Below are 27,255 nucleotides of genomic sequence, written 5' to 3' on the forward strand. Positions count from 1 at the left end.
CGGCCTGGAAAGGGGGGGGCATTGGGGAGCGGGAGGGAAAGGGGAGGAAAAAAGAGGATGGGAAAACCGCGGTGGGAGAGGTTTCGAGGGTGTCTAGCGCAGTCCTGGGAATCCTGCCTGGTCAACCCCGAATCCAGGAGCCACTAGGCTGGATCTTTTCCTAGGTTTTGGGCCCTGACTTCTTTACCCCGTGCCAAAGGCAGCCAGAGCCAAGACCCTTGCTAGCAACTACCGGGCAGCACGGAATCTTCTGGGCTGGGCAAGGGCACAGGAATTAACTCTTCGCGTCCTTTGGAGTCAATACTAGTAGTCTTTACCTCATAGTGTTGCTGGGAGAATTAAATTAGTTACTACATCTCAAGTGATTAGAATAGTGTCAGGGACACTGTAAGCAGTCAATCAGTGATAGCTCCTATTATTACGAAGGTGTTCATTTGTTGGTGGTCTGTGTCACCTCTAGATTGTGAGTCTCATGAGGGCAGAGACTACGTATTTTCTTTATCACCGAACTACAGCACCTGACACAAAGCAGCTATCAATAAATTATTTGTTGAGTTAATGAATAAATGGGTGATTGAATGATAACTTGGACTAGTGGCTATGCCAAGACCTTCTCTGCCACGTAAGGGGTGCGTTTGTGGAAGTTTGAGGAAGAAGGGCTATGATTGGGAAAGGTGGCACATAGGACTCCTGTGGATTGCTATATCAAGTGACCTGCTCTGCCCTTGGAAAATGGAATGTCTGGCAGTTTCCTACATGGACGACTGTCAGACAGCTGACCCGAAATTTGAAACTGAGCTGTGGCTAGCTACATCAGTATTTGCATCTTGTACAGTTAGTAAGTAAAGAAGGAAGGGGGAGAGGGCTGAAGCGGAAAACTCAAAAATAATGGTGGCAAATGTTAAGTGAGGGAGATTGGTGGGGGGGAGCTCTGAATGAATCGAAATGTGTATGGAGGAGTATAGTGACCCCAAAAGGAAATCTGATAGCGGTCCTAAAGTGACAGTAATGTTATCCACCTTTCTGTTCTAGTCATAGGGTTCCTGATGATCTGCCTCATGTCCCAGCATTCTTGGGGTAGGTATGCAGATTAGGCTCCTATCAGTACATTCACTAAACTTGCATTTATGGAAATTAATACTGTTAGAGCGAGAAGGGACCTTAGAGATTACTCATACATTTCAATTCAGAGTTGAAAAACTAAGAGCCAGAAATGGATAGCAAAGGACTTGGGCTTTGGGATTCTCTGGCCTTGGTACTGAATCTTTCAGGGCCTGAATTTGTTGTGTGTCCCATTATTCCTTTAATTCCTGCCCCACCCTATCCCAAGCCCCAAAGAGACTGAATAAAAGGACATAAATAGAAGGTCAACAGAAAGGAGGGAGAAAGGAAGTTCCTCACCAGACCCTTACTTTACTTCCTTTTTTCCCCCTCCAGGGAAGGTACCTGGGCCTTCAGCTAACTGCTGTAGAACAACAGCTCCACCACGGTACCCTGGAAGTTGCGTTATCCACATAAACCCCACAGGCAAAGGCTTGAACCACAGCTAATCTGAGTCTTGGCAAAATGCCTGTGACCCTCCCAGAGAACAAGAAGATAGGAGGCTTGCAAGAAGTTGCTTCACGGCCATCTTCCACTCACCTCTGTATCTCTCCTCTCCCCTGGGAAACTGTCAAGAGACAGTTTTGCATCACCTCCCACCTGCTGAGATCTGATGAGATAAGAGTCTTCCTGACTCATCCCACTCAGAAGAGAGCTACAGACTATAAAGTCATTTAGTTGCAGTCTAGAATTGGCTTCGGAGCAACTGGATATCCCATAACTACCATTGCAGTCCTCTGGCCCCTTTTGTTTCAGTGTAATTCTTTTTTCCGGTACGCAGGCCTCTCACTGCTGCAGCCTCTTCCGTCGCGGAGCACCGGGTCTGGACGCGCAGGCCCAGCATCCATGGCTTACGGGCCCAGCGGCCATGGCTCACGGGCCCAGCTGCTCCGCAGCATGTGGGATCCTCCCGGACCGGGGCACGAACCCGTGTCCCCTGCATCGGCAGGCAGACTCTCAACCACTGTGCCACCAGGGAAGCCCCAGTGTAATTCTTTTTGGTGCTTGGGATACGAACCACTAGGAGCAGGAAACTTTGACTACTTTTCCTTTCACTAATAAAATAAAAAACTGTTTGACTCTGAACGTCATTCATTGTATCTTTACCTGCTAAATGAGTTAGGCCTTGGACTTGCCTTGCCTTGTGTACTTGCTGCTTGCTGTGAATTTCACATTTCTGGTATATCACAGCACCCTCCCTTATCATTGAGGGAGTTGAGCTGAACAAAAAGATATGTACATCATAATGGCCTTTTCCTGCCACTGTACATCGGGAGAATCAGCTCAAATTCCATGTTTCTGGGACTTCCAATCTGGTGGGAGGAGTAGCAGATCCTCTTTGCCGTCTATGCACAAGTAGAGTGGGCATTTACATTCTGTTATTTGAAAGACCCCTCTTGGCCCAGAATATGTTCCCAACAGGCTTACCAGAACATTGTTGGCTGACCCTTTCCAAACCTGAAAATCTGAAGCTTGCCCCACCCCAGTCACCCCTAGGTTAGACAACAAAAGCATTGCCTCTGGAAGGTCCTTGTTAACATTTTCTTGTTTTCTGAGAAGGAAGGAAGAGGTAGAGTGAGGAGTTGATAGAGATGTGAATTTTTTTTTTTTTGGCTGTGTTGGGTCTTCGTTGCTGCGCGTGGGCTTCTCATTGCGGTGGCTTCTCTTGTTGTGGAGCACGGGCTCTAGAGTGCAGGCTTGGTAGTTGTGGCGCACGGGCTTAGTTGCTCCACGGCACGTGGGATCTTCCCAGACCAGTGATCGAACCCGTGTCCCCTGCATTGGCAGGTGGATTCTTAACCACTGCACCACCATGGAAGCCCGAGATGTGAATTTTGCCCATGCCCTTCCATTTACACATTACTGATGGCTAATATATTAATTCTTCTAATTGTTCCCTTTGAAAGAGACTGGCCATAAAGAACAATAGCCTGTTAACCAAGAGGGAGTTGTGGGAATGCTGGACCAGAGATACATGCCTGAGAGGAATTATATGAGTGGTGGTGTGGAGTTCACCTAAGACAAACCTCACAATATATGAGGTGGCCCATTTGTCATTCTGCTTATCAGGTTCTTATTCTATTCAACCAGCACTTACCAAGTATCTCCTATGTACAAGGCTGGTAAGAGCTTCCACTCTCACCCCTGTGTCTCCAATAACAGCTTTGTTTTTCAGCTACTACTAGTAACTCTAATTCAGAGATTGAAAATTATTGGGGTAGAATTATTGAGTTGCATACCCCACCAGATTATAAAGTCAGGAATACTTTTTAATATGCCCCCGCAGATATGAGTAGAGTCCTTGGAACATAAATAAACGCCGCGTGAATGACCAGGCCAGACCTATCACAACTGTAACTTGCATGTTATGCCCGACAGTTCTAGGAAGATCACCTTGGTCCTAACCCTGACCCCTAGAAATTCACAGTGAGGGAGAGTCATTCTCATTAGCTATCATGCTATATACATTTCCAGTATCCATGTAACAACCTATCTGGCCTCCATTACTCCTCATCTTTGTAACACACCACCTCGCCCCTACCTACAGGCTCAGCTTCACTGAGACTCTAGGACCAACGCTATTTCTAGGAAGGGGAATATAAAGAGCTCCATGTCTGCTCTGGCCTGGCACATTAAGATGGAGCCAGCCTTTCCAAACATCACATCCCCCAAAATGTATAAACTCTTAGCTGTGGGTAATAGCCCCATATTCAGCTTCTGCATGGGCTGCTGTTCTCCAGATGGCCCACTAACCCCTGAAATTCCAAATTTTTGTATTTTATATTTTAACCCTCTTGCCTTTGGGCTATAGTTCCTAGTCGCTTTGCTAGCTGCCACCCTTGACTGGCCTGCTTCGCTTCACATTGCATGCCCCCTTTAGTAACTCTGATTAAAGTATGTCCAAGCCCAGCTCGGGGGTGGGGGGGGGGTGGATCTCCTAACCCTCCCAGGCTCCTCCTACAGGCCAGATGTTTAACAGCAAGTCAGCTTACATCTGGCCCTATCCTGACTTTAACCACTAGGTTCCAGCACTGGGATTTTCTTTGTTCTTCCTTAATTCCCACCTTCTGGCCCAATCACTGAAACTGAATGTGCCGTGTTTCCTTGGGCCTTATACTTTCATTCTTTAGTCTTCCTGACTGTATCTTCCTCCTGAAACCAAAGTCTTCATGATTGGATCTCGATTTCCAGATGCTCCGGATCCTCCCTGCCCAAATCTCTACCCACTACATAATTAATTTCCCCTAAGTCATTTAGACAATTCCAGTAACCCATGACCTTTTTCCTTTTAATCTTCCCCCAATTCAAACTCCAGTGAGAGACAATCAAGAACTCATGAATACATATATATTTATTTAATTCATAATATAGCATTTTGAATGGGCTGGGATATTTTTTTTAGAGGGATGAGGCTGTGTAATCCACAGATGCTCAGATTTCTGTCACTAGGAGAGACACTATTGGTCCAGAGCTCCCAGTACAAACAAGCCTGGGATAAAATATTTGATAAAAAATAGTCCAATAATAGTCTAATAAATATTCTAGCTGAGAACAACAACATAGCATATGTCTGAAGCTGGCAGACCAGACTGTAAAAGGCAGTTTCACCTGATCTAATGGCGGTCAACCTGGCCAACCTGTAATACACAAAGTACAGCCCAATGGCTCTGAGGCTGCAGTTGGCTTCAGGAATTAAAATAAGTGTGGAAGTAGTTCTCATCTGTCAGCCTCACATTCTCCATTCTGTAGAAGAAAGGGTATCAAATATTTGCACTTATCAAAAAGTCCATCTGTGGATTGCTCCAACCAGGTAGTCATATATAAATATGTAAACCATGGAAGCTTAGAAAATTCACCTAGCGTATTTTAGCCGAAAAGAACATAGAAGTGATTTTGCTGCAATTTGAAATTCACTGCATCCAAAGTTTACACAATGGAATTGTATGATAAAAATACATACAGATGCAGTTACTCTTACTTACAAGTAGCCAGAACTCCAATGTGGCATTAAAATTTCTTTCATATTCTCAAAACATGTTTAACTTTATTGTTGATTATTTTTGTGCTTTCTTCAATAAGACGATATAAAAAGTGAAAATAAGCATAAATTGCAGACAGAAAGAATAATGTGCTGGCAGAAAGGATTGTACGAGAACAGATTGAGGAGAGCAACAGTGAAAACTTATGGAGTCTCCTTCCTTGAAGATGTTAAATACAGGTCCTATTCCCTTTGTCCAACTGGGTTTAGCTAGAGGTAGTCAATGACTTCTCTTAAGGTACCTGGCATTGACAGTATTCTATGAAAGTCTTAAGTTTACTGAAGTATCTGGGACTCACCACACCCCCACTGAATACTTTGCCACCATGTTTTTTCTTGGAAAGCACTTTTAATTATTCGGCTCAGAAACTTCATTGCTTACCCCAAACCCAGTTTATTTTCCTACTTTATTCAGTAGACTTAGCTCTGAGTGATTTTGGGCTATGACCAAAACTGAAATCCACATTCAAAGTTTGAAAAGACTGAAAGGTTATGGAAAAGAATGGTGCCACATGCTCCAGACAATTCCCCAAGTCAACTTCCAAAAGAGCTTTTGAGGAAGACAATACTCACTTATATGTATGAGTCCTAGGACATTTGCAAAATAATATAAATACAGCCCAAATGGAGAAGAGGCCAAGCATTTCTGCCCAGAAAACAACAAACACCAATATGGATATCAGAGTACAACAGGGAAACTTTGATTATTCATTTGTTCACTCATACATTCATGCAATTAACATTAGCCAGGCAACTACTCTCTGTTCCACACCCTGTGTCAGGTGTTGAAAATACAACAACAAAACCAAAAGACACAGTCTTTGCCCTCAAGGTATTCACAGTCTAGTGGGGAAGACGATTCTTATATGTTAAACCTTTGTGTGCATCAGAATTACCTGGGGGAGCTTGTTAAAAATGTAAAATTCCACTTATGTGCCCAGACGTTTTAATTAAGATCGAGGGTGAGGTCTAGGAATCAATTGTTTTAACAAACACCAAAAATGATTCTAACAGGTGGTCTGAGGACCACACTTTGAAAAACACTGCTATACAATGTGATTATTGCTGAGAGGGGGTAGTGCTCAGGGTGCCATGGGAGCTGGAGAACATAATCCAGCCTAGGGGTTCAGGAGTTAATCTAGTCTAGTGGGGTAGAGGTGGGGAAAGCAAGTCCAGGCTAGAGTCAAAAGTAGGGTGGAGAAACTGAAGCTTTGTCTCAGGTCAGTAAAATCTAAAAGGCACAAAAATGAATGGCATGGGAGTCCCAAGGCCAAGGTAAAGAAAATCGGACTGGGGTGAAGGTGGAGTGTTCTGCACTTACAGCATTTTCACACTATTCCCTTAATTTAAGAACAATTCCTACTGTTTACTCTGGGCATCAAAATTGTTACTAACGTCTCTATTCCAGGCCCAGAGAACAACTTGTGAAAATCGTTAAGTTTGGCTAGAGTAATCAGTGTGAGGGGGAAGGTGGCAAAAGATGAAGCTGGGAAAGCAAATAGGGACTTGAAAAGCCAAAGTGGGTAAGTAACTGGGACTTTCTACTGAATGCTATGGGAGCCAGTGAAAGATTTTATGAAGGGGTTAAAATCATCTGTTTTGTTTAAGAATTTGGAGATAGGCTCTAGAGGAGAGACTTAGAGTAACTTAGAAATGAAAGACATCCATTTTAAAGCACTGCTACACTGTACTGGGCCTGGGGCTGAGCGGAGGAGATTAATATTTGTTGCATACTTAACTAAATGCCATGCTTAATAGTTAAGTATGCCATACTAATGCCATACTTAACTAAATGCCGGGTGTGTGCTAAGCAGTTTCAATGTGCTATCTTTTTTTCATCTTTGCAACAGCCTTGTGAGGTAGGTATTATTGTACAGAAGAGGAAACAGCGGCTCAGAGAAGTGAAGTACTTGCCCTGGGTCACACAGCTAGTAAATGGCAGAGGAAATAGATTATTTTAGTCTGAAGGCTATGATGAGCTTTCCATCACTGCAAGCTATTTCCCAGCACTGCTGAATCTTACCGAGGTTGCTCATTTCCTGATTAGCAGTAAGTACGTAGGGTTTTTAAAACCAAAAAACCTTACTTTGCCACTAGATGGGTAAGTTTGAGCCTGCCATCTGTAGCTGCATCAGTCTTGCTTTCCATGTTAGGTGTACAAACAATACGAAACTGTTCCTTAGGGGATCTGTATAGATACTTTGTCTCTCCTACAGAATAATAAGCCATTTGACAGCAGGGGCTGTGGATTACCAATAGGTCAGCTTCAGCGTGGTACCTGGCATCTAATAGTTGGTTGAATGAATTAGTGAATGAACGTCCACCAAAGGCTGTGGAAAGGAAGAGGGGGAGAAGTTTTGGCATTGTTTCAAGGCTCCGATCTGGGGACTTGTTACAACTAACACGTTGTTCAACAACAATATTTTCACGACTCCCAATTAGTAGACTCCTTAAAGCCGGCTCAGCTCCTGAAAGGAGAAAGCTCTGGTGCTGACACTCCCAATCCCAGCAGCAGAACTGACAGAAGCACAGACCATAAAGCTTGATTCCCTTCCACGATAGTGATTAAGGACTGGGTTGAAGCTTACATCCGCATTTGCCATGAAGGGTTGGCTAAGCAAATGAATAGTGTAAATAAGATTGCGGGAAGAATGATTATTTAACCTGTTTAAGAAAACAAACTATTCTCAGGCATTCTTAAGCACTTCAGAAGTGTTTTATCTGAAAATATAAGTACATTTATATGCAAATAGTTGTTGCATCTACAACACTCCATTCTTACTGAGTAAGTAAATAAAGAAGGTTCCTAAAGAACCTCCATTATGCAAGTCTTTTTTAAAGCCTAATTCTAGTAACTGTATGTACTTGAGAGTAAGAAAACTGTACTTCTTTGAAATATTCTGTGACAGAATTTTCAAGAATTCGGACAAACCTCCTCCATTAGGTAGCATCGATGAAACTGTGCTACATATAACAGATCTACCTGGATCAATTTCCTATCCAGCAATAGCATCTCTTGTGCAGTCTTGTCTCCCTATCTCTCCTGATCCAACCTAGAGCTCTTCCCACCATCTATGTCATTATTGCATGTGCATGTGTGTGTGTGACGGGAGGGAGGAAGGGAGGGATGAATGGAGGGGGGGAGAAATGTTGACTGATTTTGATGTTCCCTTTAGGGGACAAAAATGGATGGTATAATTTATTTTCCCTTCCAGTATATTTCTCACGCAAATGACTAAATTAAAAAGTTTATTATGTATATATAATTATAAAATGAATATATAATATATATTATTTATTCATTTTATATATATATTATATATACACAGACATGTTTTCTTCATAATAAATCATTGATTGTAGGTTTTCTCATAAAAAGCTACATATAATATGGGATCATTTGACACTTCAAAATTCTACTTGGCCTAATTGGCCAGTACTAGCAAGGCTGACACACCCCTGCTCTCCAGCTGGCTAGCCCCTTGTGCAGAGCATCTTTCTACATTATTTACCTAGAATGACCCTAATTCCTTCCAATATCATTTATACTCCTAAATCACTGGGAATTTTTAATTCTCCAATGACAAGAGAAGCATTCTTCAAATTTCTTCTCCAATGGCTTGAACCCAGACTACTCAGATAATTTGTTCTGAGAAACTCAATACATTAATTCAAATACAAGCTTTAATGCACAAAAATTAAATCTATAATATCTAGTTATTTTGGATGCTTCAAATGAACTTTATTTTTGTATCTTGTATATTGGACACTAACTGAGGTTTAGGAGGGGAAGAACTGCTGAACTGGAGAGCCAGTGAATTATACGCTCTCTTGAAACTTAATGGCAAGCTTTCATCCCAGAAACATAAGGGGATTCTTGAGGCCTGCAGTTGCATTCCTGCCGCTCGGGGTAATCAATAAAATCTGGGGCAGGCAAGCCAGACAGGATCATCAGGGATTTGTTCCAGATTGTGAATGTTGGACAAACTGGAAGAATGAAGGTCACATCAAAAGTATGAAGATGGAGAGAGTTAGCTGGGTCATAGAAAGACAGCATGTTGTTGTCATAATCCAGAAGGACACCCAGACGCTTCAACTGTGGTGGCACATCCACCAGCATTTCCTTGTTGTTATGTCTGACTATGAAGTTACTATTGCATCGAGAGAAGACCCATGAGGAGGCGTTCTTGCCAATCCATTCATTCTTGGGAGCTGATTTGTAGGCAATGCCAATTGCATACCTGTGAGACAGTAAAAAGGAGAGAGAAATAAACATTTATTAATGATCTGAGTTATGCTAGACACCGTACAGAATAGCTAAGAAATAGAATACATGTTTCTTCTTTAAATAATTTACATTTAGATCCATAATACTGACAGCACTAGAGGTTTTTTTTTGTTTTGTTTTTGTTTTTTTGCGGTACGCGGGCCTCTCACTGTTGTGGCCTCTCCCGATGCGGAGCACAGGCTCCGGACGCGCAGGCTCAGCGGCCATGGCTCACGGGCCCAGCCGCTCCGCAGCATGTGGGATCTTCCTGGACCGGGGCATGAACCCGTGTCCCCTGCATCGGCAGGCGGACTCTCAACCACTGCGCCACCAGGGAAGCCCATCACTAGAGCCTTAAAAATAGTCAGCAATTAGAGTGCTGTAATTTTCAACTCCTAGCTCAGTATATTTTCCCTAATTTTATTTTTTAAAAACTGGCAAATTTTTCTAGCAGTGGTTTCCATCACATGCCTTTTAACCTTGACTTACTGGTATTACGTTTGTGCTATAGAACTGAATCTCCCAGGGACCTAACAACAGGGGAGAGAGGAGAAAAGAAAAGTGGGATCCACTTACCATGTTGAGGAACCCATGACCACCTCCCAGTAGTGGCAGCCACTGTCAATGAATATATTTCCTGCTGCCCCATAGCATCCTGTGCCACTAAACCTCTCTGGGGTATGGCTCTTCTTCAGAGAGCTTTCATCCTTCTCCATCTGCAGTCCATCATTGGAGATCTTCAACTTCTTGTGAGTCATTTTGGGATCCAGTTTAAAGGGTTGGCCTGAAAAAAGTAGAAAAAAGAAAATGCATGAGGAAGTATTTAAGAATTCTATCTTTGTCCTCCAGGACCATCACTATCAGAGGAGTCTCGACAAGATAATCATTCTTGAGTCAGTGAAAGTTGACTGGTGTTTGGATTATATTAAGGAAACAGGCCAGAAGCCACTGTTTTCAATAAAATAAAAATAAGCTGTGCCCCCTTCACAGACTATCAAGTGAAAAGGGGGCTCTCGGGCTTCCCTGGTGGCGCAGTGGTTGAGAGTCTGCCTGCTGACGCAGGGGACACGGGTTCGTGCCCCGGTCCGGGAAGATCCCACATGCCGCGGAGCGGCTGGGCCCGTGAGCCATGGCTGCTGAGCCTACGTGTCTGGAGCCTGTGCTCCGCGACGGGAGAGGCCACAACAGTGAGAGGCCCGCGTACCGCAAAAAAAAAAAAAAAAAGTGGGGGGGGAGGCTCTCATGTCCTCAAATAAGTTTTGCACTTTGCTTTATTTCAGTGGGTGGTTTGGGCTTTGAGCAGATTTTAGGGGAAGGAGTATTTGAGGTGAGACAAAGTGAGGGAATAGACGAGATAACTGCTGCTTGGTGGCAGAACAAATAAACCTGAGAATAACTCAACTACGGGACAAACTGTTTGCCCTCTAACTACTGGGATGTAAATAACATATAATTAGGTAACTTTGTTAGAGTGACTTTTGCATCATCAATAATTAGAAAAAATATTTGTTGTGCAGGACCATTCACAACAAATTATTCCTTACAGTCCTAGACAGAACCAGTTAGTTACTAGAAGCCAACAGCTGGGTATGGCAATACCAACGCGTCTGGCAGACACCGTTGGCGAACGTAACACCCACCCCCTACTTTTTCTCTCTTACCCACTTTTACTATAGAGGTCAGAAAAGCTAAACACTCAAGCTCCTAGCCTCCCTCGCTGCTAGGGTTGACTAAGAAGATGGAAGCAGAAGTCAGAGAGGATGGAGGAAACTTCTAGGAAAGTGTCTGCTTTCTTGATGAAAGGGACAGCCATCACGTGTACCAACACTTTCCCCCTTCTTTCTATCTTGAAAGGAAATATGACATCTAGAGGTTGCAGTGGTCATGTTGTGACCATGTGGCAATAAGCCAACACACAAAAGGAGAAGGTGCCTGGGTCTCTTACGACATCACAGAACTGCTGCACCATCCCTGAACCGCCTAAACTTCGAGCTTCTTGCTATGCGAAAGAGAGAGAAAAACACTTTGTTTAAGCTGCTAAAAAATACTATTTGTTAAGCTAAATTAGTTGGATTTTTCTGTCACTTTTAGTCAAAAGCATTCCTAGCAGGTATGGCTTCTCAGCAGGAGGATTTTACCAGATTATCACAAACAGTACTCTTTTACTCAATTGTCCCCAAAGCATGGAGGCAGAGTGCAGAGAAAAACTCTTCACTAATATCCTCCCAAGCCACCAGCTGTTTTATGTGTATCTCTGTGTCCACATACCTCCCAAGGACACAAACAACCCCCCTGCCCAAAGCACAGACTCCAAAAGTACAGCTCCTCTACCCAGTGCCACTGCCCTCTTACACTGCTGTGGGTGCCAGTGTCAGGCTAAGTGTACTTGCTGGCACTGAGGGCAAAACTGCTCTCTCCTTTTGGAATCACCACAACGTACTGTTTGTTTTGAGTCGGGTAGGCTCACTGTTCCGGCTGCCTGCTTGGTTTATGGCTTTAACAATGAAGATGTAGCGTGTCCCACTCTGAAGTCCGTGAACTGTGTAATGGTTCTGTTTGATGTTGGGCACAATCATCCAGCTATCCACGGAATTATACAGGCCTGTAACGTGGGGAAAGGAAGGATGTTAAGGTCATAGAGGTAGGATGATGAGAAGCACACTGAAAATTCATCATAAGCCCCCCCCAAAAGTGAATTTCATTTTGTTTTCTTTTGAATCGTGGAAGACATAGTGAGATGAACCTCCTCTGCTTCTTTTCTCCCATGGAGCTAAGCTTACGCCAGGCTCCTTGCTTCTGGTAACTGAATGTAACCACTAGTGAAAGTTAGGTTACTCCGATTTGCTGCCAAATAATACAGGAAAACGTCTATACAAAATCACAGAATCATCTCTTTTATGGAGTCTCTAGGTCTTTGCCCCAAAGGTCCAATCCTCTGAGATCTGAGTCTGACCTCGAATGGGTGGAGCAGAGCACAGTAACATGGAATCTCAGAGCCAAAATGACAACTAGGCACTATATTTCCCTCATTTTACAAATAGGAAACTAAGACAGAGAGAAGAAAAGTGACTTGACCAAGGCCACAGATAGCTGGGGATGGTGCTGAGAGTAGAACTCTGGTCTCTTTAATCCTAGTCCAGGGTTCTCTCCACTACATCGCAATTCATGGAGCAAACAGTAATGTTCCTTAGTCTCTGCAAGGTAGCGAAGCTTTCAGGGCTTATGATTCAACTCTCCCACACCATCCTCACCCTTACTTCCAATCTCGGTGGACTCCAAGGTGTCATAGGGAAGCCAAGGAGATGACATAACAGTCAAAGCAGAATATCATCTCCTCACTTGACACTACCCAGTTTTACCCCTTCCTGGTTCTGATTCCAATACTCATTTGAGGTTGGGTGGTCCAGGAACACATTGTTGTCTGGAATCTCCTTCCCTCCCAAGTAGGGAAAGGGATCAGAGATCTAGGTTTCTGCTTTTGAAACTCTTTAGACCATAAACATTGACTTAAACAGAGAAAATGTACATAATTAAAAACATGTATTTGGCTAACTTTTAGTAAAAGAGGGATCAACATTCTAGCCTGTGAATTTAGGCTTATCTCTTCTGTTATCTGCTTTTCAGTCAGGTTACCACTTTTTAACCATAACTCTACCAGAGGATAGAAAAGAAAGGGCAGGGAAAATGAGTGGTGAATTTAGTCATTTCTATGCAGCTCTAGCAAAGGATTTAGTGAGATTAAAAACTGGAAATAATAATAAGTGATTTGAAAGAGATATGATCAGAAGGGTTTTATAATTAATTTGGGGAGCAGTAGAAGAAGTCTAAATTAAAACTAGAAAAAAGAAGCATAATGGGGTGCAAACAGATATGCTATAGAAAGAAGAATAATCGGTGGCGATGTTCAGTGATTCGCATGAAAAGACACAAGGATAAGGGCAAGGAAAAATGTTTGAGGGCTTGGCTGCCTATGTATCAATGCACAGTATGAATCATAAACTGCACATTAAATTTTACTACTAAGAGGGAAATATATGATCTTCCAGATATACTGCTAACAATACAAAACCAAAACTAACTTCATAATGAAGTACTATGCAGCTATAAAAAAGAAGGTGGAAGATCTCTATGAACTGATAACGGAGTGATTTCCAAGATATACTGTTAATTTAAAAAAGAAAATTGCAAAAGAGTTTATGTAGTATGCTACCTTTTTTTTTTGCGAGAAAGAAAGGCAAATAAGAAAACATACATATATTTGCTTAGATTTACAAAACAATAATAGCAACAAGAAGGAAAAACCAGAAAATAACGAAGCTGGTTGCCTACAGGGGATGGAGGTGGGGGAAGAAAATGAAAAGGATACAGGAGAGAATGACACTTCTCTGAGTACACCTTTTTTGTATAGTTTTCCCTTTTGGAAACATGGTTGTTTTACAAGTTCAAAAATTTAAATGCTGTCAATATGAATGGGAAGAGTGGGGCCTAAAACTGAAGGCAAACAAAAAAATGAAGCCACCTGCATTTCAAATGTAAACAGTCACAGCAAAGGGCAAGAGGAGAACTGTAAGCAAATCCTCACTATTGTTTGTGTTTGCAGTGGGACGGGCAACGCCATTCTGAAACTATTTCAGATGTGTTATTGAGCAAATGAGTATCCGTGTCGATGTTGCTGGGACCAGGCTTCTCATTGTGGAAGTAGGAACATACAAATATGAAGTGGGGGAAGGTAAGAAAGAACCTGTGGGGATGGACTGGAATTGGAGATATTGGTATAAACTCATGATTTCTAAAATATGTATTTGTATGTGTATGTGCATACATATTGCACATATGTTAAGTATGTGTGTACATATATTATGTGTGAATATGTATATGTACATGGGTGTATGTGTGTACTTCTAGTACCCAGGTTTTGGTCTATAATAACATTCTCCTACTAAAAGGGACCAGCGTTCCTTGGAAAAATGGCTGACTTCAGGGCTGGGGCAGGATATGGTCAAAATGAGCGTACAACCTTTTGTTGTGCTGAAAAGTAAGGAAGCACTGGAGAAAATGATGGAAGACTATAAGGACCCAGGAGTCAGCTTAAAAGGCTCCCACTGGCTGAATTTGGGCAATCTGAGCACCAAAATAAATAAGGGCAGTAAAGAATTATAAACCATCGAAAAAAGAGAATTCATAAGTCCATACTGAGAAGTAAAAAAAATAAATAAACAAATGAAGGATGAGTCTCTTGCTTACAGTAGAATGCAGAGTGGCAACCTGTAAATGTGGAAGTGGATGCTCAGTTGGAAAATCATTATTTTGCCATCATCAGAGTAAAGATTGGATCAGGTGAGAATTATTGATTGATGCTAAAACAGGGATGGGGTGGGATGGGTTTGATGAGGAAGCAGGATATTTTCATGGTCTTAAAGTATCATGGCACAGATTGCTTATTAGTTGCAAAAGGAAAAATAGTAACTATGCAAAGAAGAAATCAGGCAACACCTTTGATCAAGTGATCAAAATGAGCATCACCAATGAAGGGCAAGTACACATCGTGTGTCTCCAGTTGTGATGTCCCAAGGAGAACACGTCTCTTATGTAGCCTTCCAGCCATAAATGTGTAATCTGAATATAATCGTGAGGAAACATCAGACAAACTCAAAATAAGGAACAGCATAATAAACAAATTAAAAGGGCACTTTAAAAAATATCAATGTATGGGCTTCCCTGGTGTCGCAGTAGTTGAGAGTCTGCCTGCCGATGCAGGGGACACGGGTTCGTGCCCCGGTCCGGGAGGATCCCACATGCCACGGAGCGGCTGGGCCCGTGAGCCATGGTCGCTGAGCCTGCGCGTCCGGAGCCTGTACTGCGCAACGGGAGAGGCCGCGGCAGTGAGAGGCCCGCATACCACACACACACACACACACAATATATATATATATAAATGTCATTAAAGACAAAGAAAGGCTGAGAAAATGTTCCAGATTAAAGGATGCTAGAAATATGACAATTAAGTCCAATGCCTGATCCTAGACTATATAGGACAACATTGGGTCCTTAATATGTCATAAAGTATATTATTGGGTCAACCGTCAAGATTGGAATATGAATGGTGGATTAGTTAAAAGTACTGCATCAACGTCATACCTCTTAAAGTTGATAACTGTACCGTGGATACATAAGAGAATTTCTTTATTCTTAGGAAACACACACTGAAGGATTTAGGGGTGAAAGGCCATGATGTATGCCAGTTACTCTCAAATGGTTCAGAAAAAATGGACAGAAACAGAGAATGTTAGCAAATGATAAAGGAAATGGGATAAAACATTAACAATAGGTGAATCTGGGTAAAGAGTATATGGGCATTCTTTGTGCTGGTCTTGCAAGTTTTCTGTAATTTTGAAATCATTTCTAAATTTTAAAAAGGTAAATATATGATCCTCTGGGTATCACTGAGACTTAATGAGATGGGATTTATCATTGAATTATGGTAATGGAAGTATAAACCGTGTTCAAAATGGAAAGACCACAATATGGAAATTCATGAACCTGAGTGTAAATGTGTGTGGAGAGCATTTGCATGAGAATGAAAATGAGGGGAAATAGAAGTTACATCTTTGTGGCAGTATGTTACAGACTGCCTGGCCAGGGAGAGGTTATAGCCAGTGCTTTCATAATACAAAACGCAAAGCTGAAACAGAGGAAAGATATACAGTAATGGGGAAGACCATTATCTAAACATCTGTTGGAATTCTCATTCAGCTAACAGCATCATCTGAAACATTATTGGCTTGTGACAATTTCAAATCTTACATAAAGTGGGGAGAAAGTTTAAAATAAAGGAGGAAAGTTGAAAAAATAAGGAGAAGTACTTCTCCAGACAAAATTCTAACCAGCAAGGAAGAAATTTCTGGTTAAAGAAAATGTGGAGTTTGACTATTTTAAGATTCTTCATGTAAGTGGTATCATGTAGTATTTGTCCTTCTGTGTCTGGTTTATTTCACTTAGCATAATGCCCTCCAGGTTCATCCATGTTATTGTATGTGGCAGGATTTCCTTCTTTTTAAAGGCTTAATAATATTCCATTTTATGTATATACCACATTTTCTTTATCCATTTCTTTATCCATGTCATCTGTTGATGGACAACTTTTTGTATGTCAATTATACCTCAATAAAGTGGTTTTAAAAAAGAGAAAATATAGGAAAACCTCAAGGGAAAGTAGCTCTCACAACCAGGGTTCAGTCAACAGTGGCAGGCCAGACCAGCATGTAGGACTGGAATCTTCATGAATATTTTTTACTAGTAAAATAGTTTCAACTTATCTGCCCATTGCCATCCAAAATTTTGCTTCAGGGCTCTGCCTTTGTTCCTGTCCTATTCTACTTTTCTATCAATGGTCGAAGGAGGAAGACATAGAAGGCACGCTGGAAGGGAAAGTAAATATATTGAAAGGCAGAAACTACATACAAAGGAATTTTGGTAGGCTGGAATAAGGAGTCAGAACTAACCAGATAAAATGTCATAGGAATAAATTCAAGATGTTGTATTTCAGTTTAGAAATTCAATTATATAGGAATAGGATTTGGAATGCCTGGGGATTTCAGCTGACTATATGCTCAGTCAACACAACAGTCAACATGGCTGCTGGAAAAAAGGTACAGGACAAGGGGGCATCAGCTAACACACAAGAGCAATAATACAGCTATCCTCAGTGGACTAGGAAGAATTGGTAGCTGGTTTAATTCAAGGAGCATTAACCTTGAAGTCTGACAGGCTTGGGTTCAGATAATGACTCCATCAGTTTGTAGCTCTGTGACCTTGGACAACTCATTTAACTTGAGCCTCAGTTTCTACGTCTATAAAATAGAATTACTATCATCTACTTCATAAGGCTAAGGGAGAAGTTATGAGGACCAAATGACATAACATATATGGGAGTGTTTGTAAATGGAAAAGCATAATACGTATCCAAATTGTTATTATTCACTAGGAGGAAGTCTTAGGCCTTTTATAAGGAAGCACTAACAATTATTTATAGCTGCACAACAATTGAATGGGCTGTTTTGCTAGAATTCAGCTGCCCATCACTGGAAATGTTTGAGCAGAGACAGGACAATCACCTACAGGGTTTCTGGCAGAAGGCAAGAAGATTTGACAAGATGACGTCTGAGGTCCCTTCCAATTCTAAGATGCTATGGTCCTATCACTATTAAGAATTATCCTCTAAGCTTTTCTTTACAAAGGACTATGTACCCTTGAAAACAGAGGTGACAGCCTTTTGATCTTTGTCACTTCTTAGACTTATTCTCAACTCCCAGGAGACCACTGCTCTCCCCATATCAGGAAAGAGAAGCACAGTTACTGGCTTTAAGACTTTCCCGAGCAGGAAAGACAACTGCAAACAAGTATGTTGGGGAGGCCTTAGCGTTTTGCGACTTCACAACCTGAAGAAACACCCAGGAAAGCAGCTACCAGGGCCAAGTGGCTTAGGATGGAGCTGCACGAGGCAAGTGTTTTTTAGAGTTTGAGCCCAAATGTCCTCTCACCTCCCCATCCCATCATGTGGCCCTAAATTGTCACAAGATGGGAAAAGGAAGCCTATTGGGACGGTTTCGTTGGAAAAACTCCTCTCATGCGGGTCTGTGAAGTCAGACACAGAAGCACAAACACAAAGTAAAAAGAAAATACTAATTTGCAGCTATGCAGATGCAACCTTAGGGTGCAAATCAGTTCCAATCTTGAGTCCACTTTTAATTCTGCTTTCATTTCCATTTTCCCCAGCACATTGAGGGGAACTTGCAGCTCTAGTTAAGATCCTACTGCCTTGTCTTGCTCCAATTCATCAGAAGGTGAAACCATAACATGTAGGCTAAATGACTGCTTTGCGAACGTCTTTCATTTGATGGCCCACTGATGGGCCATTTTATATTTGGTGTAATTCTTGGAGGAAAGGGAGAAGGGGTAGAGGGAAGAGTGACAGAGGCAGGAGGCTTGTCACTTCACTTATTCACTGATACAAATAGGTGTGGTAAAGGAAGTGGTAGTCTTTGAATGTAATGTATTTTACCATGATAATGAAGTGGAAGAAGAGTCAAGGAGAGAGATGTTCACACACATAGAATCAGCAATGATGGTGGCTTAGCTACTCAGGAATGAATTCTGAGCTGTGTTCTGATTTGGGAGAGTGGAGTGACATGGATTAACTGAGGAAAAGCTAAGGATTACATAAACAAATGGGAGTGGCCCCAGTGACTGCCCAGCAAGGAAATACACAACTTGCTTGTCACCCATCAGTAAGGTCTTTGCAATGCCCTGGGGGAGCTTGCACTGTCTACAAAACACTATACTAAACAACCTAACATGTCTTACAAACACTTGCCTCGTGGCGCCCCGGCCAATCTTGAGCAGCTTACTGCTTCCTTACATTTCCTTATCTCTGGCCACAGGCCCCAACTACACCATGACTTACTGATGAAGTTAGCCTGGCCAGTGAATATGGTGTACTGAAGCTCATAGGAGCTGATGCTGAACTCATCATCCGAGATCCAGTGGACTGTAATGGTGTCATGGGAAGCAGTACAGAGTTCCTCTCGGATAGATGGTGGGTTTGGGGCTGTAAGGAAAGGTGGAAAAGAAGGTAAGGAAAGCATACTCTCTGTTCTGGAATTTTACAATCGTTACTCTTGCTGCCCAACCCAACATCTCATGGAAAGGTGGTTTTCTTAATAAGAAGCTTTAGATTGCATGTACCATACAACCTGAATCCAAGTGCTGAAACCTCAAGTTCCCCCAAACCACTTTTGCTTCAATGGTAAAGGTATTTTAGGCAAAGATCTAAGCCTAAGTTATTGAGATGATTGATTGCCCATCGTCTACTCTGCCTGCACTAACACATATGTAGATATTAGAGCAAAGTGGTCACATGTTTCCTTATTACATGACCTTTGACCTATTTCTTTTTTTTCAAAGTAAATTGTATTATATATTTTTGGCAGTATTAATAGGGGTTAATTGTGCAAATTAATATGAGTTCCCTCATCTGTAAAATGGGGATGATAATTACCTCACAGATTCGTTGTAAGGATCATGATATAAAATTAATATATAGTGTCTGGTATAAAGTAGATGTTCAATAAATGACAACTATTTTAACATAGTAACAAAGATAACTACAAACACAAAGTTATTGTGTGTGTATATTTTTCTCATGGAATGATCATTCAACAATCCTGAAGGTAGTCAGTATTTTTAACAGACTGGTTGTCTCCCTCATCTTCTAAAATTCTCTGCAACTCAGATATTCTTCTTCCTAATCTGCTAATCCCTAAATTTCCTTAAAATCATTTGGGTGGTACCTATATCCATGTGAGACATTCTCTAATATTCTTTAATTACCACCCGAGTTCTACCCCTTATAACAAGTGACATTATATTACTGACAGGCTCATAAGGAGAAAACCATCAGCAACTTCTTGTTTTTTACCTTTAAGTAAGGATGGTATGTATACCCATTCTGTCCCCGGAGACACTGACAACTCATTTCTCTTTTCTGTTACATGAACTAAAATATATTCTATGTAAAAAGATACATGTATCATTTTAAAGTTTATAAAAGCATTTTCATGATCAATATTGCCCTTTACAGATTATTTTAAAGTCAAAGCACACCAAAAGAAAAGGACTAAAATGGAAAGGAAAGCACAGTATTTTCACACCTGTTAAATAATCTAGCCCCTCCAGCAGTTTCTTTTCTCTGGAAAAATCTAAAGCAAAGTTTTCAAAGGCATCATTAAAATTGATGTCTGGAATCAGAACTTGAGAAGATGCAGTTGCCATAGCGACCCTGGAAGAGAGAAAAGTACATCAATATACATCAAAATAGGTTTGCAACCTTTATCCAATGTTTGATTTCTGGTTAAACAAGGTGAAAATAAACGACTGCTAGAGCTTGATTCATTTAGTGAAAAATATCATATCTGTGCTTTTCCAATGGAAACCATTTAAATTTTAATCATCAGGAACCAATTAAGGGTTATACCATATTTATTCACATATGTTCACCCCTCAAACACACTCCCCCATCCTGTCTTAATTAGGAGAAGTAAATACAGGATTCTTTCCCCTCTGCATCATTTTCCATCTGGCAGGCAGCATCAAAACTAGACCTCTGAAGGCTTGGTAAGAGCAGTTTGAGAGAATTTTTTCTCCCCCTCTATTTTTTTAATGCTAATCAACAAGCCAGCATGCTGGGGCTTGGTTAAAACCTTCCCTTAAATCCTGTACTTTGTTTGACCTTTGACAACATTTACACTTAATTTTATTATTCTCTAATTGTATAATGCTATGCTAGTTTTATCTCCCCAACTAATTCTAAGAGTCTCAAGAGGAGGATCCATATTTTGTACCTCTTATAATCTTCCATGGTCCCTAACACAGTGTTGGACACATAATGAATAAATAATTGTTGAATGAATAACTGAATGACTAACAACAACACAAATGCTAACCTTATTGAGCATTTAGTACATGTAAGACACCATGCATGCACTCTACATACAGTAAGTTACTCCTTACTATCGCCCTGCGTAGCAAAGTTTATTTCCATTTTGTAAATGAGACATAGAAAGGTTAAGGAACTTGCTCAAGGTCACACAAGGATCAGAAAAAAATATATAACTGAACCCATGTTCATTGGATTCTAAACTTTATACCCTTAACCATGTAGACAGTTCCTGTTTTTTAAAAAAATAAGGTATATTTTTACATACTTCAGCAATTCTAAACCATTGTTCCACATCAGATTTATCTCTGAGCTTTGATCAAACTATGCATGTTTAGGTCCTGTGCCAGACCTGAATCGGAGCCAATGAAGATCCTTGAGCATGCAAATAACAGGATGGAAAGAAACATTAACTTGGCAACAATATGCATGTTAGAGTGGAGAGAAGAGGCATTGAATGCAGGAAGAGCAGAGAGGAAACTTGTATGGTGAACTAGTTGTAAGGGGATGAGGAGTTAAACAAATACATATCCTTATGCATGGATACCCTGTTACACATCTACCTACAATAGCTTTTGGCTGTTTCTGGAAATTGCGATGTTTCAGGAATAAAATTCAGGTCAGGATAAACAAATGAAAGACTAATACAATGAGAGCCACTGAAGCTTTTGAGGCAAAGGAGTGATGTGCTCAAATTTATGTTTCAAGGACAACACTCCAGGGCTTCCCTGGTAGCGCAGTGGTTAAGAATCCGCCTGCCAACGCAGGGGACACAGGTTCGAGCCCTGGTCCAGGAAGATCCCACACGCCTCAGAGCAACTAAGCCCGTGCGCCAAAACTACTGGGCCCGTGTGCCACGACTACGGAAGCCCACGCGCCTAGAGCCCATGCTCCACAACAAAAGAAGCCACCGCAATGAGAAGCCCGTGCACCACAACGAAGAGTAGCCCCCGCTCTCTGCAACTAGAGAAAGCCTGCGCACAGCAACGAAGACCCAAGGCAGCCAAAAAATAAAAAATAAATAAAAAATATTTTTTAAAATAAATTAAAAAATAAGAACAATACTCCAGCTGCAGTGGATGGACTGGAAGGGGTCAAAACTAGAGGCGGATCAGATTTTAAGGTGTCTGGGAATGAGCAGAAAGTAAAGTGGTGACAGGAGAAGTGCAGACAAATAAAACAGAAAGTTAATTCACAACACATGAAAATAGCCAACAAATATATTAAAAAGCCCAACTACAGGAAAAATCAAAGAAATGTAAATTAAAATGAGATAGCGTTTATGATTATAAAGACATCATAGGAGCTTTTTATGTCTATATTAAATAATGCCTACATGTTTTTATTAGGACTGAAAACGATTCAAATTTTGGAGGCCAAATTTAGCATTACATATCAAAATAGCTTAAAATGTAAATATTCTCTGACATCACAGTTCTACTTCATAAAATGTTTTTGATCTGTGATTTTGGTTTTAATTCTTAAGCCTTATGATCACATAATGTACAAAATTTGTGCTGATGGTATATCTCCTCTATTTTAATCCTTCTAATGAGTTGGGAAAAGCACCATTACCAATCACACATATACAGTAGTTCTACAGTTGTATGTGTTTTTGGATAGCTGTTTAAAAGACAATCCTGAATTATAACTTGGTCTGACTTAGTGAAGAATTCCCCAGCAAAATTTGCTACTGTATCTTGTCATGCTGAATTTTAAAAACATCCGACCTTATAGATTATCTATAAAAATGTGAGAAGTGGGCTTCCCTGGTGGCGCAGTGGTTGAGAATCTGCCTGCCAATGCAGGGGACACGGGTTCGAGTCCTGGTCTGGGAAGATCCCACATGCCGCGGAGCAACTAGGCCCGTGAGCCACAACTACTGAGCCTGCGCATCTGGAGCCTGTGCTCTTCAACAAGAGAGGCCGCGACAGTGAGAGGCCCGCGCACCGTGATGAAGAGTGGCCCCCGCTCGCCGCAATTGGAGAAAGCCCTCGCACAGAAACGAAGACCCAACACAGCCAAAAATAAATAAATAAATTTATTTTAAAAAAATGTGAGAAGTATTAAATACTCTTTATTTGGCATTATACCTAAACCAGACTAAAATGCCTTTCATTAAGTAAAAGGCAACATTTTAGATACAGAGAATTTTGATTAAATTGGCACAGTTAAGACCAAAAAGAGAAAGTGGACATTGCCAGCTTATTGTTAGTCCTCGCCTTAACAGGCTAATGAACACACCCTGAAGCACAGGTGAGCCTTACTCTGTTCAATGAGACAGTGAAGGGATCTTCTCAGTATTTAAATATATTAATACCACCAGTTATATAAACCTAAATATAAACACAGTCTCCTATAGGTTTTGAGATGGCATTCACCACCTCTGTGCAAAGTTGAACATTATTAATCAAGTCCAATCATATCTTTTTTAAAATAAATTTATTTATTTTTGCGTTGGGTCTTCGTTGCTGTACGAGGGCTTTCTCTCTAGTTGTGGTGAGCGGGGTCTACTCTTCATTTCACTGCGCAGGCTTCTCGTTGTGGTGGCTTCCCTTGTTGCGGAGCACGGGCTCTAGGCATGTGGGCTTCAGTAGTTGTGGCTCACGGGCTCTACAGTGCAGGCTCAGTAGTTGTGGCGCATGGGCTTAGTTGCTCCGCGGCATGTGGGATCTTCCCGGACCAGGGATCGAACCCTTGTCCCCTGCATTGGCAGGTGGATTCTTAACCACTGTGCCACCAGGGAAGTCCCCCAATCATATCTGTAGAAGGGGAAAATAGTGATGGTACTTGCTGAACTGGAATTACTATCAAAATTCATAAAGCTGGTCATACTCATTTATCCACAAGCCAATCTTATTTAAGTCATGACTATCCAACAGAAATATCCTATCAGCCATTCATGATCTGAATTCTGGTGTATGAGATCAATTTAAATATGGTACACATAAAAAAGTCATGAGCTATTTCTGTTTTGTAGTAAATAAGGCAGTGGCCAAATATTACTCACTAGTAGCTTTTTTTTTTTTTTTCGGTACTCAGGCCTCTCACTGTTGTGGCCTCTCCCGTTGCAGAGCACAGGCCCCGGACACGCAGGCTCAGCGGCCATGGCTCACGGGCCTAGCCGCTCCGCGACATGTGGGATCTTCCCAGACCGGGGCATGAACCCGTGTCCCCTGCATCGGCAGGTGGACTCTCAACCACTGCGCCACCAGGGAAGCCCTTGGGTTGACCTTTTAAAAAATATTCTTGCCCTTCTCAACATCAGCCATTTTAAAATATGTTTTTTCATCACACGCTACACAGAGGTTCCCACTTGCAAACAAGACGTCCCGTTCACTAAGTACTTCATAAATTTTTTACTAAAGAAGTAACTAAGACATATGCAAAGATAACAACTATAAGAGCACTCAACACACTGTATGTAACCTAGTTGTCTAACAATGGGGACTGAGCTAAGTAATGTGTCATACATCAAAAGATGAAACACTATAAGGTCACTGGAAATCAGGTTATAAAAAAATATCCAATGCCAGGGGAAAGTTCGTGATATGTTACGTTTCAAACATAGGGTAAAATGCAGTATATACGACATGACCTTATGTTTGTGAGGTATATATAAATATATATATATATATATATATATATATATATACACACACACACACACACACTCCCAAATGTTAACAGTGGCTGGAAGGTTAAGGATGAGATAAAGATGACATTGACATATACGTAAGTGTTTGTGTCTGTGTGTGTGTCTGTGTTTCTGTATTTAAGCAAAACACAACATTAGCTATCTCTCAAGGCTCTGATCTCTATTAGGGATAATATATAATAAGTGCCATTTGTAAGGGGGAAGGAATAACTCTCCCAGTTAAAATTTCATTTTAACTGAAGTCTTGGTTCTTAATACATTACAATGAATAATTGTGGGAGAGAATTTCAGACCCTATGAGAGACCAGGGAGAAAGATATTTAGGTTGCATAGATGATTCTCAAGCCATACCACATAGTTAGCCATCTATTCTTCCTACCACATAGGCTATACATGAGCCCATGAAAAGAAGATTTAGATATACAGAGTTGGGAATCATCGACAGCTAGATGGTAACCGAAGCCCTAGGTGATACAAGTCTGCAAGAGGGAGAATGTGTACTGTGAAAAGAGAATAGCTTAAGACAGAATCACAAAGAACAACAGCATAAAGGAATAGGTCAAGGAATAGTTGCTCACAAAGGCAAATGAAACCAGACAGGCAGGAAGAAAACCAGGAGCTTTCTCAAGTTAAGGGCAGAGAAATTTCAAGTAACAATGGTCAGTAGGGACAAATGCTACTGAGAGACCAAGTAAGATGAAACAGTAAGATAAAACAAAGGAATGTCGATTACAATTTAGCACCAAGGTATTCATTTGGTGATCTTGGAAAGAATACTTTCAATAGTGTGGTAGTGGCACAAGACATTTCAGAGAGTTGAAGAGTGAGTGGACATGATTACATACAGTGGTTTAAATATATGTTTTATCTCTGCTCTCATGAAATCCCACTGAAATGACAAAGAAAAAAAAATCATAAACCCACAAAGACAAAGAGAATGGAAAAAGAGATGCAAGTAAGATATTGTCAACAAATGTCTGGAAATTAGAAAGGGATGGATGAGTGGTAACCAACAACAGAGCAGAGAAAGCTGAATTGGGAAGCCAAAAACATGAAGCTGATTTATTGCCACAGACAGTTGAAAGTTTGCATGAGGAACAGCAAGACCACCAGATCCACTCAACCACAGACCACCCCTCTCTCATCTTGACGCCATACTAAAAGCAGTCTTAAAACCCTTTCCCTGCTTGGCTCCTAGAATAATGGCAGCCAGACTTGTACCCTTCATCCCCCTCCAGAAGCAGGAGATTGGTGGATTCCTTCCACGGGTAACTGACCCAAGAGAAAACACCTACAGATGAGTCCACTCAATAAAAATCTGGCATTCCGGACTTCCCTGGTGGTGCAGTGGTTGAGAATCCTCCGGCCAATGCAGGAGACACGGGTTCCATCTCTGGTCCAGGAAGATCCCACATGCCGCAGAGCAACTAAGCCCGTGGCCACAACTACTGAGCCTGCGCTCTAGAGCCCGTGAGCCACAACTACTGAGCCTGCGTGCCACAGTTACTGAAGCCCGCGCACCTAGAGCCCGTGCTCTGCAACAAGAGAAGCCACCGCAATGAGAAACACGGGCACCGCAACGAAGAGTAGCCCCCGCTCGCCTCAACTAGAGAAAGCCCGCGCGCAGCAACGAAGACCCAACGCAGTCAAAAATAAAAATAAATAAATTTTTTAAAAATCTAGCATTCCGCCTTATAATCCTATAGCAAAGTTCACCAAGCAACAAACTGTTCCCACCCCCTCAGATCTTCCAGTCACTTTTTAGTCTTAAATTCAAACAGGCAGTGAAAAGCTCCCCAAACATTTAGGGAAAGACAGAAACTAACAGAGAAAAGGAACGTGGAGGAAACCAACACAATGCAGTTTAGAAGAAAACTTTTTTAGTGATCCTTAATATCATCAGGAAGATAAATAGTTTGTATTCATAAAGCAAGGACGGAGTGCTAAAAAAGAAGCAAAGATCAAGAAAGAGCTCTTATAAATAAAAATATAAATACTTAAATTAAAATTTTAATAGAAGGATTGGATGAAAAATTAAGGAAACATCTTAGATCAAGAAGATAAAGTCATGGAAAGTGCGAGATAAAAGATTTTTTAAAATTAGAGGGAAAATCAAGGGTGTCCAAAATCTGGCTAATTAGAGTCCCAGAAAGAGAGAAGAGAGAAGGGGAGGAAGTCCTTAGCAAATAATAAAAGACAGTTTCCCAGAACTAAAAGTCAGTAGTCTTTAGATTGGAAAGACTCACTTAGTGCCCAACAAAAATTAATAATAAAAGACCCACACCAAGGCATATCTTGGTGAAATTTCAGAAAAAAGTAGATTAAAGATAAGACCTTCAAAGCTTCAGATTTTAAAATATAGGTCACATTCAAAAGATCAGGAATCAAAATAGCAGTGGAAGTTAGGAGACAATAGAGCCATGCCTTCAAAATTATAAGGAAAATTTATTTCCAACCTATCAAATTAGAAAATAAATTTAAAATATTATTTAAACAAAAAATTCTCAAAATTTTATTTACCTTGTACTCTTTCTTAGGAAGCTGTGGGAAAATTTGTTCCAGCAAAAATTAAGGGAATAAAATGGTACATGAAGGGGGAATCAGGTGGAGCCCGATGGAGTCCCTAATTAAGAACACACTGCTGTGAATCCAAGGAGACTAAGTTGGTTGGAGTTCACAGGGCAGAGTACTAGAGA

General features: G+C 41.2%; 1 protein-coding gene across 8 annotated transcripts in view; it reads right to left on the bottom strand.

Moving 5' to 3' along the window:
• Positions 1-4,432: 4,432 nt before the first annotated feature.
• The window catches only part of MID2 (midline 2), a 108,693-nt gene continuing 85,870 nt past the window's right edge, over positions 4,433-27,255 (bottom strand). For 6 of the 8 annotated variants that reach the window (XM_067724171.1, XM_067724164.1, XM_067724168.1 and 3 more), the window contains 5 exons: positions 20,117-20,244; positions 18,781-19,014; positions 11,848-12,009; positions 9,984-10,191; positions 4,433-9,381 (listed from right to left, as the gene is read on the bottom strand). In XM_067724171.1, the coding sequence (XP_067580272.1) occupies positions 8,979-9,381; positions 9,984-10,191; positions 11,848-12,009; positions 18,781-19,014; positions 20,117-20,244 (1,135 nt within the window). In that variant the 3' untranslated portion in view covers positions 4,433-8,978. The remainder of the gene's footprint in view (positions 9,382-9,983; positions 10,192-11,847; positions 12,010-18,780; positions 19,015-20,116; positions 20,245-27,255) is intronic. The other 2 variants (XM_067724172.1, XM_067724169.1) reach the window with 1 other exon arrangement.

Source organism: Pseudorca crassidens, chromosome X (assembly GCF_039906515.1).
Source record: "Pseudorca crassidens isolate mPseCra1 chromosome X, mPseCra1.hap1, whole genome shotgun sequence".
NCBI classification, from domain to species: domain Eukaryota; kingdom Metazoa; phylum Chordata; class Mammalia; order Artiodactyla; family Delphinidae; genus Pseudorca; species Pseudorca crassidens.